General features: G+C 44.3%; 2 protein-coding genes across 2 annotated transcripts in view; one reads left to right on the top strand and one right to left on the bottom strand.

The window, feature by feature from the left end:
• Nucleotides 1–324: 324 nt before the first annotated feature.
• The window catches only part of cand2 (cullin-associated and neddylation-dissociated 2 (putative)), a 19,433-nt gene continuing 6,813 nt past the window's right edge, over nt 325–12,944 (bottom strand). Inside the window, exons 10-24 of the mRNA XM_034869595.1 lie at nt 12,705–12,846; nt 12,428–12,546; nt 11,534–11,689; nt 10,492–10,713; nt 9,487–9,693; nt 7,057–7,244; nt 6,292–6,454; nt 6,075–6,215; nt 5,268–5,407; nt 4,448–4,623; nt 3,754–3,849; nt 2,445–2,614; nt 2,204–2,368; nt 1,433–1,540; nt 325–703 (exon numbers count right to left, since the gene is read on the bottom strand). Coding sequence (XP_034725486.1) covers nt 473–703; nt 1,433–1,540; nt 2,204–2,368; nt 2,445–2,614; nt 3,754–3,849; nt 4,448–4,623; nt 5,268–5,407; nt 6,075–6,215; nt 6,292–6,454; nt 7,057–7,244; nt 9,487–9,693; nt 10,492–10,713; nt 11,534–11,689; nt 12,428–12,546; nt 12,705–12,846 — 2,424 coding nt within the window. The 3' untranslated portion in view covers nt 325–472. The remainder of the gene's footprint in view (nt 704–1,432; nt 1,541–2,203; nt 2,369–2,444; nt 2,615–3,753; nt 3,850–4,447; nt 4,624–5,267; nt 5,408–6,074; nt 6,216–6,291; nt 6,455–7,056; nt 7,245–9,486; nt 9,694–10,491; nt 10,714–11,533; nt 11,690–12,427; nt 12,547–12,704; nt 12,847–12,944) is intronic.
• Nucleotides 5,026–12,944, top strand: part of sec13 (SEC13 homolog, nuclear pore and COPII coat complex component) — a 19,009-nt gene continuing 11,090 nt past the window's right edge. The window contains exon 1 of the mRNA XM_034869602.1: nt 5,026–5,050. The gene's annotated coding sequence lies outside the window, so the exon portion shown is untranslated. The remainder of the gene's footprint in view (nt 5,051–12,944) is intronic.

The raw sequence follows: 12,944 nt of genomic DNA, 5'->3' as shown, positions 1-12,944 counted from the left end.
TCCACCCTCCACACCATCTAGAATACAGCCTGCTACGACTCCCCTCCTCCCCCCTCACCGAGAGTGCTGTTTCTTTACCTATTCAGTGTTGGAACTTTATGAATATTGGTATAGCACCATAAACAAACTCCTCTCAGAGACCTCGGCACTGAAAGATAAAGGTGGTTGGGTTTGTTCATGTTGTAACTGGATTGAAAGACTAACCGATTTTTCACAATGATTTAGAGATAGTGGAACCACAGATCAGTCGTTAGACCTCGTGTTGCTTCAACTTTACTTCATGTGAACTAAATTAAACCGGAGAAGAACACAATGGACCAAAAGAAACCGTGTCCATAATTACATTTATTTTTGATAGAGGAAATTCATACTACAAAGCCCAGATTTTAAAATACAGCTGTGATTTTGTATGAAGGTGGAACAGCACTGGTTTCTTTAAAAGGCCTTTAAAAACAAAACAAAAGTAAAAAGTCTAGCTGATATCCATGCTCTCTGCTGGCCCTAAGCCCCCCCCCTCCCCTCCCTGGACGCTCTGGTAGATGGACGCCATGTCAGCGTTGGTTCGGATCTGGTTGGCGAAGTCGGCCATGCTGGGGCTCCTCTCCACCTCGGGCACGGCCAGCAGGGCGGCGACAGCGCGCATGGCAAGGCGCCGCAGCTCCTCCTGCTTCTCAAACTCCTGCTTCACTGAGCCCGCCTTCACCTGCAGGCGGGGGGGAGGTGGAGGTCGATGGCAACGTCACACGCTATTCACAATGTAACCCTTAATACTAGGTTGATAATGTAGAGGACGAAAGAACTGCACCCAGTTTAGGCCATCTCTATCTGAGTATCTACAGTAGCTTGTGTAGCAGTTGTAGAATGGAATTTAGGCAAAGCTCCAACCACCTCGAGCCAAATCTGTGACACAGAGCGAACCACCAGACCAGACCTTGTTGCTGCCGTTCCGAGCTTTGCATTCTTGCATTGCACAGACCGTACGCAGTTTACATTGACAACTAGGGCGGAAGCTATCGATTATTTTCATTGCTGATTAATCTGTCAAATATTTCTCGATTAATCCATTTGTTGCTGGGTCTAGAAAATGTAAGAAAATGGTTAAAAATGTAGAACAGTGTTTCCCAAAGCCAAAGATGACGTCCTTAAATGTCTTGTTTTGTCCACAACTCAAAAGAGATTCTGTCAGAGTGAAAAAACTAGATAAGGGCAGTTTAAATAGTAATTTATAATCTACTTAATTTGAAATTAAGGTGAAGAGCAATCTATAAAAACAGACAAAATAGTCTTTATTTAATAAGAGTCATGTTTCCAAAGCCCATTGGACTTGCGGTGTACTGTACATTGGCATTGCATAGACAGCAGCGGCATACATTAGCGTTGCCATGAATTATTCTAGGAGTGTGATTTACTGAGTTCTAAGGAGCGCTGGTACCTTGGTAGTGCAGGTAGCTTTGAGAGGCTCGATCAGTCTGTCCAGTCTCTGGAGAACAGCTGCTGGACACAAAGACGCCAAGCTAGCTAACATCAGGAAAGTCAGCATCTACAGCACACACACACACACACACACACACACACACACAAAAGAAAAAGCCACATCAAGAAGATGGAGATTTTAGCAATATCAAAATCTACAAAATCTTTCAACAAAATTAAGGTAAGAACATGATGCAGCTATTGAAACCTGCTATAAATGTTAACTAAAAGCTAAAAAGGTTGTTTTTAGCTGTTTGATCGAATGTTTAGGCTCTTAATTAAATGATTGATCTCTGTGTGACTGTATACTGTATGTGTTCCTGAGTTAAATCTTAGAGTGACAATGTCATCCGTGTTTCTAAAGGAGATCAAATCTTTTGACCTGAGGTCATTTATCAAAATCATTTCATAGATCCGCCCCACGCTGGTCAGACGTGCTCCGTCGACTCCGACCTGCGACCCTTTGCTGCATGTTGTACCCCCCCTCCCCTCGTGTTATCTGCTCTGGACAGAGCAACGGTGCCTCTGTAAAATGCGTATTGCAAAAAAAAAAGAAAATAAGGTAACCATAGTCCTCAGAAATCAGCCGCAGGTTAGAACTCCAACACAAAAGAGAGAAAAGATGACGGACATCCGGCAGATTTTCCAGCGGCACCTGAACAATCTCAGAAATGAAACGTTGATGTAGACTGAGCTGCACATGATGATGGGATTCTACCTTTCTACCCACCCTGATATCATAGTGATCCTTGAGTCCTTCCTCCACATGATCTAGGAACTGCAGAATGTTCAGCCCCTCCAAGCAGCTGTCCAGCAGAGTGTACATACACTCGAACGCTGCTTTACGCACATCCAGCCCGTCATCCACAGTGTGTTTGAATGGACCCATCTCCACCTGCGGTACACATGACCGTTAAACATCTACGCATCTATACACAAACACGTTCAAATTTCCCAGCTTCCCAACTCACTTCTCTGATGAGGTCCTTCCTGATCTGGGTCTCCTTGTAGAGGTGAGGCAGCACTGTTGCTAGGAGACCACGGATCAGAGATGGTTTGTTGTGAGCCGCAGAGTTAAACATCACCAACGTGACGCGCCGCACGTTGATGTCCTCATCCTGCAGGGTCTTCAGGAAGTCGCCTGCCCATCAGAGAGGATTTGATCAGATTCTCTCTCACACACACACACACACACACACACACACTTTCCATCAGCGCCCATTTCAATTGTAGAACTTTGAAGGGAGTAGAACTGAGCTGACGGTGTATTTTAGGTCAAGGTTGGATGATCGGTTCACATTTTTTAAAGTCTGTCTCACAAAAAACATCTACCTGTCCATATGTACATTTAAGAAGTGACATCATCATCCACTTGGTCATTATTATTAGTGTAATTGCACCATGATTAAAGTTATTTAAACAGTGTTTTTGTGAACATGTAATAAAATGTGTTTTCAAAGATCCAGATCAATGTGCCACTTTGTTGCTGCTAACTGAGAAATGGTTCAAACTCACTGCCCTGCCCCTATTTCCTTTGAGCAAAAGATAACGTTCAACAGATGCAGCTTGTGGACTAAACTCAATTTCACCAATTTCTTGGTGTACTGGAAGATACTTTGACAGAAAAACAATTGGCTTTGTCACTTTCACTCACGGGAAGAACTACAGCGAGCAACAACTTTTTCAGTGTGCAGAAATGGTTTAACGGACCCTGAGACAGCCTCTGATTGGTCGAATCACTCATGTCAAAATGGCCAGTAAAACAATACCTTTTTACAAATTAGTTGTTGATTTATTGTTTTGGAATGACGCAAAAAGTCAGTACAGTTCCAGGCCGGATTCCAAAGCTTCTGGAAGGGATACAGTCACACACACAGCTCTGTTAGCTGGAGATGTTAGCCGTCATGCTAAACTATCACAACAACGCTAGCTTGAAGCAGTGTGGATGTCTCACACATTACGTAACATGATTTATGGGTTCATAATTTTGTGTTTATTGTAGATAGACACCTTGTCAAACACGTAATTTTCTGCATTCTGCCGATTCTTTCTGCAACAAGTTATGGTGCAAATGTCTTTATTTATGATAAATGATTTTATTTATGATTTATAATAGTTTTTTTTGGGGGGGGGAGGGATTGCACTGGACAGTTTTGTAAATTACTCCTATGTGTAGAGATATATAATATGACATTGAAGGTATACTTTGAGGACCCTAGAGGATTTGGTTCCGGTCTGTGTGTTGTGTGTTGAGTGTGTTCCTGTGCCTGTGTGTCCTACCCATGCACTCTTTCAGCACGGAGTCTACGGGGGCAGGATGGTCCACGATGGTGAACTTGATAGCTGTCACTACCGTGCTGCGAGCCAGAGGAGAACCTGCAAGGGGGCACAAGGAGATTCCTTTAAACACAACCACAGAAGAAGAAAAGCCGGCCCGAGGACAGCAACAATAACTCCGTCATAGTATCAGATGTCATAAAAAGGAAATGTTGAGTAACTTTGTTGCAATCCTTATGTGTAAATCACTGAAACTGTTCCTGTGAGAACCTCTAACAAACCAAAAGTGCCATCTGACTCTCTGAACAGTATTTAACTGTGGGACCAACACACTGGAGGAGAAACAGAGACGGAGACAACCTGGACACCAACATGTCAATCATCACAAATACCATCACAGCAATCAGACAAAATCACAATAGTCATTACAATTATTGGATCCTAACAAAAAAGGAACAAGACATTACCTTTGGAAAGTAAACTTACTTTGTGTTTTGTATGAAAAATTAATTTCAAACGGGAGAGTATCAAGGGAAATGTCTCAGTTCAAGGTGTTTATCACTCTCATGTAACCATGTTAAATAATCAAATACAATCATTTCGATATTGACCAAAATTGAAATTGATTATGATTTTTCCCCATAATGGAGCAGCGGCCCTAACACATATCCCCCACCCGCACCCCCACCCAGAGTACCGGTTCTGAGCAGCTGTTTGAGTCGGGGTATCAGCTGGGCAGCGTTGACCAGAGTCAGTTTTCCCAGACATTCAGCCACCAGGTTCCTGGTCCCCTCCTCCTGACACTCACAGTTGGCAAACAGCAAGGCCCAGATAGACTCCACGTGGGCCGAGAGACCGGAGGCTGGACAGGCACTGAGACCCCGGGGACAAACAAGACCATCTGGTTAACGCTGCACTCGGAGAAATTTAAAATAAAACGTTGTTCTACCATTTTAAATCAAAAACATGCAGCGTGAAGTTAAGACACACATCCCACTTAAAAAAACACATAACCTTTAAGTTCAAATGTAGGCAGAATTATTCTCCTCTGGTTTAAAATAACAGAGGTCACTTAACAATGCGAGTAAAAATAAAACCTCTTATCCTGTGTCTGTACACTAAAGGTTCTTCACACTGAGTCACTGAGTTATGAATGATGCCTTGCACTCTGCAAGCGTCTTCTGTGCTGCATTTCTGAATAGACTCATTCCTTCTTGTCAAAACATCAAAACACTTGCTACGGATGCAAAAAAAATGCACGAAAGTAACCTGTTCAGATTTATTTTCTTTTGGAGGCAGTGTGTAAATATGGTTGACATAACAACATATTATTTTTGTAACATCTGAAAATTTCCAAAATGTTCAAAAATGTCGGAATGTAGTCTGAAGGTTAATCTGCATGATTCTCTTCTGTGAAGTTCAACATTAATCTTTAAATGCTCTGGAAAATAACTTATTCAAAAAGATTTGAGCAGGTAACACCGAGGAGAGAAAGAGGAAACGTGAATAAAAAGCACCTGATGACCTCTTTGAGGGAGTGCAGCAGCAGGTACTGTCTCCGCGGCTGGGCCGAGATCTCTTTCAGCAGGAAGGGCAGGTACTCGTCCAGGCTGCCGACCGCCATGCTGCCTAGAGCGCAGGAGGCTGCCGTCTTCACCTGAAACCATAAACTACATATTATATATCTTTTTAAAAGAATAAGCCAATGGGGTGGCTTCTGGCTCCCCCAGTAAGACGTGCGCCCCATGTAGGCAGAGTCCTGCAGTGGCCCGGGTTTGAATGAGACCTGCAGCCGTTTTCTACGAGTCATCCCCATCTCTTTCCCTTCCCTGTCTATCCACTGTCCCTATCTAAAAAAAAAGGGAAAAGCCCGAAAAAATGAGCTTTAAAAAAAAATGAGCAAATGTAGAAAGTTGTCCTTGGTTCATCGAGGAAAAGGTTTAACTGAATGGCATTCTACGCTCCAGTTTTACCTGGAAGAAAGGTCTGGTCTAAACCCACGTGTCCACAGGAATGTGTCCTGGGCCACTTTAAGGGCTACTCAATTACTACTACTACTACAACTACTCATTGATTCAAAGAATTCACCATGTATTTGGGATGTTATTTTAATACTGTGGTGATGTGTCGGTGTCTCTTGCTCTTACAGCCCCGGCTCTCTGCAGTGCCTGGTATACGAGAACGTTATTTTTAGTTTTATAAAATGTTCCCAAAATATGTGGGATATTACTACAGACATGCCTGCTCGTATCTGTTAACTCTGAAAATCCACCAATAAAAGTAATAGTTATTTGCAGCCTGTACTCATGTAAGGTATACCCTACCTCCTCATTGGTGGAGGAGATGGCCTCCAGGATGACTCCCTGCACCTCCTTACTCCGTCCCAGGCTGCCACTCCTCCCCAGCTCCCCCAGACACAACAGGGCCAGGACTCGAGCAGACTCTGGAGAACCAGGGTTCTTCACCTGATGGGAGGAGAGGAGATGCAGTGATCCTGACACACATGGTGTTGGATTTACCTGTGTAGGAATCTGCACACACCTCCTGCATGAGGCCGGCCACCGTGGCTGGAGTTTCTTTGGTGCAGCAGGAGGACAGAGCGGCCACACAGCGAGCCACAGACTGGTACGACTGTCTGTGGATGATGGTGCCGTCTGAAGACTGGGAACGCTGGAACGGGTCTGTGAGAGACTTCAGCAGCTGACTGAGAGAGGAGACAAACTGGTAGGGTTGTGTATGCATTCCACTTTCCTGTTTGATTTTCCGGTCTGTTCTTCTCCCTCGTCTTCCTTTCTGCCTTGTGTTTTGCCACCTTTGAGATAGTCTGCCCCACCCTGATGTCTTTCACCTGTTCCCCCCCTGTCCCTTGTTCACCATGTTTACTCCTTGTTCTTTGTTTTGTTTTTAATTTGGACATTACCAGCTTGCATGTTTTGCAAGTTCTTTGTGTTATTATTAAATTCTTTTTATTTCTAACTGACTTGCTTACAGACTCGTTACAGCCTAAATATGCCGTTTTATTTTTGTATTGCCTTCAAATGGGCTTCTAATGTCTTTGAATATTGGCAAAAATTACTGGATCTTAAACAGATTCATATCCATATTCAAAACCTCATGTGGGCCAACAGAAACAAACCATTAGCAATTATCCTCAACACTAAACCCTTTTCCCACCAGACATCTTACAAACATAGTAAACACTTTTCCTAGTTTTCTATTGTTGTGGGGACATCTGGGCCTAAGCAGATCCAGCACATCTCTCTCTCACACACACACACACACACACACACACACACACAAGCTTACCTGTAGCCCAGGTTACTGGTTTTGGACAGTACCAATGCCTGTAGGAAGTCCAGTATGGCGGCCAGCGCTGCACCCTGCAGCAGTGGAGAGTGAACAAGTCTGAAGACTCCCGGCAGCACGGAGGAGCTGATCTTAGCCAGAGAGGAGGGGCACCATTTGGCCATGCAGGTCAGCAAGGTGATGGATACCTACAGAGACAGACGCCATGTCAGCTGCAACGTGTTTCATATAACAATTTCTCTATACAGCACTTCATGTGATGGGAAGCTGACTCACATGTGACGCCCCCTGCTGTCTGGCTGCTCACCTGTCTCTCTGACACTGCAGGATTTATGTCAGACTAACCTGGCACACCTGGGGGTGCCTAGGTTATTTAATAAAACATCTTTGTGGCTGACTTGTCTGAGAAAACTTACTTCTACGCAAAACCTGGCCTGGATTCAGGAAAGGAGAAAAGAACCGTCACTATAAAAAGCCAAGTATGAGGTATGCACTGCAGCCAGGCTTAAATAACCTGGACACCCTCAGGTGTTCCAGGCTACTCTGACGAGTCAGGGACACAGGTGTGCACTAGTCACACACAGGGCAACAGGACCGGAATACAAGAATTAGTTCAACCAAGGACAATTTATTTTGAGATGTTGCATGATATCTCTAAATCTACTCGAGAGAGTGCTCCACTGATTCAGCATGGCACTCGTGTAACATTGTTGAGAACAAAAGGTTTCAAAATCGATGCAGCAGAATATGAGATATTGTGTACTTCCCTGGTACCCAAAGTGAGGTCTGGGAACCCCCAGGGGATCTGGATGTGATCCTTATGGTCCCCATAAAAATGATGAATTATTCATTTTCATTATAATTCCATCCATACCTACTTTGGTCTCTGGTTTCATACACTTTCTGTAATAAAGCATGTGAGAGCTAAGATCCTATCAGACAGGCTGGTCCCAAAGGGGGTCCGTGGACTAATTTGTGTCAGTTTATGGGTGCTTCACATGAAAAGGTTTGGGAACAACTGGTCTATTTTATTCCACTTTCTTGTCAAAACCGTCTGCCAACATTACCCACAATGCAACTACTGCCAACAGTTCACTTGGAAATGGGGCTGTTACGCTAGCAGCAGCTACTGTAGCCTGGAGCAGAGGTGAGCCGCGCTACAGAGGACAACACCAGCATCCGGTATTCCCCAACTGTAACACTGTCCATGGTCTTGTCATCCCATCCACCATGAACTCGCTGCCCACTCGTGCCAAGACTGAATTTTTGGTGCCTTTTTGGTTCGCTTTTAGGATGCACAACACTTTTTATATTCATGTTCAATTAACCTAATTTTAATGACATTATACCTAATTTTTGAGTTACAACAAAGCAGAAATTATGAGTTATTTTGAGTAATGAAGCTCAGTGTAAATTCTTTCAGGGAAACTTCTAAACTTCCTCCACCTCTCTCTCTTCCTTAAACTGAACACCAGTCTTGAGGCAATCACTTTTTGTTAAACCAATCAGAAGTGGCCACAAAATTCACGAGCCAATCACAGCATGGCATCCCTGCTTTAAATCCGTTCTCCTGTCTGTTGCTGTCAGCTGTCATTTCATGCAAGACTGTAAATTTTAATCTGTTTATTGATCCCCTATGGGGAAATTACAATTTACACTCTGTGTTCACACTTTGTTAGTAATCACACACAGTTCGGAACTACACACACACACACACACGCTCAGGATCTATACATGCACTTATGGAGAGATGTCAGAGTGAGTGGGCTGCCAGCTGAACCAGCGCCCTGAGCGGGTGGTACGGTGCCTTGCTCAACAGCACCTGGCAGTGTGCAGTGCCCAGGAGGTGAAGTGGCATCTCTCCAGCCACCAATCCACACTCCCTACTTTTTGGTCCACACGGGGACTTGAACCAGTGACCCTCCGGTTCCCAACCCAACACCCTACTTCTCCCCCCCTTCCACCTCCAGTCATCATCGCCTACGGCAACCTGGGTCCTCGGTCCGGTCTTTGTACTCCATAACACCGCCACCAGTGTCTCGACTCCATCCATTTTGTAAAAAAAGGAGTCTAATCTCCAAAGACTCTGTCAGTTCATATTATGCAAATGTACAAATAAACCTTTGCATATCTGCAAAAAAGTCTCTCCTGATTGAAAGAATTAAGATCAGAGGTCGTTGCGTGGATCTCAGGTGGGTATCTGTCGAAGTACAGTCTTGACACTGTATTCAAACCATTTCAACCTTTTCTTTAAATTCTATCAAATTGTATAAAAGCCCCCAGATCCAATGTAAGTAATCATTTATTTTACCTGTGAAGAATGTTCAACGTACATCCATGCATCCACTTCTTTTAGGACCACATTTCTGATATAAAAGCAGGTCAAATGAAGTTAAGGAGTGTCTATGTTAAACTGGGTGCAGTCCCTACCTGTGAGACGTGCATGTCGCCCTCGTCCACCAGAGCAGGAAGCTCGCTCAGAACGGGCTCCAGCGCGGCAGGTTTGATGCTGGCGCCGTGATTCGTGACCAGCGCCGTCAGACACGCCAGCGTGCCGAGCTTCAGAGCTCGCTGGTTCTTCCGCAAGAAAGAGCCCAACACAGACAGAGTCTCTGGCAGGATGGACGACAGGTTGACCTGGACGAGACGGAGAAGAAACTCGGGTTATTTTTCAGGGTTGAGGAAGGTTTCAGAACCTTTACTTAGTAAAAGTAATAACATATGCTAGTTTTTTTTTTAAGTGAAAGCATGTACTGTAAGTATTATCAGCAGTAAAAGTACTCATTGTCTAAAATGTTCCCTGTCAGACTTTCCTCTTCGATGTTTCTGGATTAATATTCCTGCTGTGGGCGCCTGGATGGCTCAGCTGGTCGAGGTTTACTCCTCGACGCAGCGGGCCAGAGGTTGACTCCGACCTGCGGACCTTTGCTGCAGGTCATCCCCCCCTCTCTCCCTTTCATGTCTTCAGCTGTCCTATCAAAATAAAGGCTGAAAATGCCGAAGTAATTATCTTTAAATATTAATGTGTGTGTTTCATGTTAACTCCTGTATATGCTGTTGGCTAGTTTAATCTCCAGCCATGCATCAGATTCTAGAAGATCATCATATGTTGATAGTGTTGCTGTCCTGTGAGAAGCATGTATCTCTAAAGTCAGCCCTGTTTCCAGCTTTCAACACATCTGGTTCTCACTGAACAGGAAGGGGGGGGGGGGACATCTGAAAGTACCTGAAGCTATCACACCAATGTAATGGGATAAAAAGTACAATATTTACCTCTGACATGTAGTAGCGTGCAGGTATAAAATGGCAGAAAATGGAAAATAGGTAAAGTGCCTCACATTTGTACTTGTAACTGTTATATTCCAAAGGTCTTCTGATAAGTACTTATATTTATTTATTAACTATAAATCAAATAAAGCGTGTTTCCTACTGAACCTTTAATGGAGACGCAGAGATGAGGCTGATGGTCCTAACTGCTGTCAGTCTAGTGATCTCATTCTTCAACCTCTCCAGGAAGATCGCCAAAACACCTTGTAGCTCCGCCCCCAGTTGGTCACCAAGGTGACACACCATGTGACCCATACAGGAAATAGCCCTCTCTTTCACTTCCTGGTCGATGTCTGTTGCCTTCAGCCTCTTCAGGGTTGCAGAAAACACCTTGGAGAGAGAACCTGTTGTGACCATACTCCCCAGTACCAACACATGGCTCGTTGAGCCTTTGCTGATCTCGTACCACACGTGGTATTCTTCCCTTTCTGCATGCCAGAACCTGCAACTGTAACGCTCACACTGTATTAGCCAATCAAACGGCTAGAACATGGAGACCCCGCTGCTTGGATCCCCAGTCGCTTGTGTCCAGTGACAACTTCCTTTAAGTTTATGCAAAGGTAGCTGCCTGCACAGTGCTGACATAAATAGTGAACGGCAGCGTTACTTTTGCAGTTCTCTTGTGAATGGAAAGTAAGTTTAAAAAATATATATATATATATAGAGATGCAGATGACTAGAAGATGCAAACAATGTGTCTGCTCTGCAGTGATGTTCAGTTTTATATCACAGAAGTGACAAGACTTCAGTTTTCAACATTTTAAATACCACTTATTTCCACCTTAAATACCTTGAATTTCCCTAGAATTGCCCCCTTAACAACAGCTGATCTGGCAGAACCCAAAGAGTGTCTGGCCAACTTCATTTCTGTGTGTAAAAATGTCTTTCTATGTTCCTACGATGGTGTCTCCGTCTTTTCTGTGCTGTTTGCCTAGTCTTTGTAACTGACTCAATGTCATGCAAAAGATGGCTGCCCCTCAATGACCTCCTGATTATCAATAAAGATTAATTGAATGAATGAATAAAAGCCATAGTTGAACGTAATGAACAGTCAGGAACGTATTGATCAGAGAAGAGTGCCTCCTCAGGGAGACTGATGAAGATACTGTGACTTTCCCTGAAGGGGGACAGATCAGAGGAGCCCTCCCACCTCTTTGATAAACGGTTTGGGGTTGAACCCTGCGGCTGTGGCGCCCTGTCCCTGCGGCCGCATCACTCTGACCAGCTGCTGGGCGACCAGCAGAGCCTCGGAGGTGATCTTATAGAAAGGGTCTTCCACACACGCCACCACCGGGGGCAGCAGCACCTGCAGGACAGGCACAGCACGCCTTTATATGTTCATACTGTGTCAGTTATTAACTCATGAATACAACCAAGATGAAATGCTGGTGTGACATGTTTGTAGGAGTGAGTTAGTAACAATGTACTGCATGTCAATAGTCATGTATCAGACTGAGGAAGTGATTGGTCCACATGCTACAAGATACAAAAACAAGATGATTTGTTCATCTTGTTTTTCTGCTGTTTGATATAGTTATATATATATATATACACTGTATATATGTGTGTGTGTGTGTGTGTGTGTATATTTGGTACCCTCCTATTGTTTTGTCTGTTGTGTTGGCCTTTGCCTACCTTGAAGCCAAATATTACAGCTCCATGGTTTTGTGTTTTTTTAAACACAACATAATTAATCTGCGTCTGTGGCTGCTTCGGTTTTTGCCCTGTTGTGTCTCTGCGACCTCTAGACAGAGCAGTTCAATTCCGGGGACTTCATTTGAGGAAATTAGACTTTTCACAGCCTTATTTTAGCTTTTTGCAAAATCATTATTTTAGGTAAAGAATTCAAAAGAAATGGAAATGTGACAACTCTTATCAAAGATCTATCCAAAGTTGTGAAAGGAACACATGTTGATGTTGTGGCTCAGTCAGTCAGGTAATTTCATATGAAACTATATGGTGAGTCTGCCGCTTGAGATTATTCTTAAGAGCAAAGCATATGTTAAAACAAGCAAAGCAAAGCTTATGAAGATGTTTAAAGAACCTGCATGTGTGGCTGAAAGGCTTCAGGAGGGTGGGAGAGGAGGAGGACGTGGAAGAAGGAGAGAGCATCGATCCTCATGGTGGAGGAGGTGGACTTGTCTGTCAGGGAGAAGACGAGGCCTTGGAGGAGGGAGGACGGGGGAAAGTGGAGGAAAGGTAGAGCAGGGGGAGGAGAAAAGGAAGCGGATGAAAAGACAGAGCAAGAAAAAGGCAGTGTAAAATGAATGAGTGTATACGCATGCATGTGTGTGTGTGTGTGTGTGTGTGTGTGTCTGTACCAGGTATTAGAGCAGGGATGTGCTGCTCCAGAGCTCCAGGTACCGTGTGAGACAGTTCAGTGAGCAAACAGAAGCAGCCCTGTCGAGACTTAATGCTCTTCTCCTTCAGCTGTCTGTGGAGCGTCTTCACTATCACCGCCACCTGGACACACACTCACACACACACACGGACACAGACACAGACACAGACACAGACACAGACACAGACACAGACACAGACACAGACACAGACACAGACAC

The sequence above is a fragment of the Etheostoma cragini genome, chromosome 4 (assembly GCF_013103735.1).
Source record: "Etheostoma cragini isolate CJK2018 chromosome 4, CSU_Ecrag_1.0, whole genome shotgun sequence".
In the NCBI taxonomy this organism is placed as follows: Eukaryota; Metazoa; Chordata; class Actinopteri; order Perciformes; family Percidae; genus Etheostoma; species Etheostoma cragini.
This window is presented reverse-complemented; position numbering and strand designations above follow the sequence as displayed.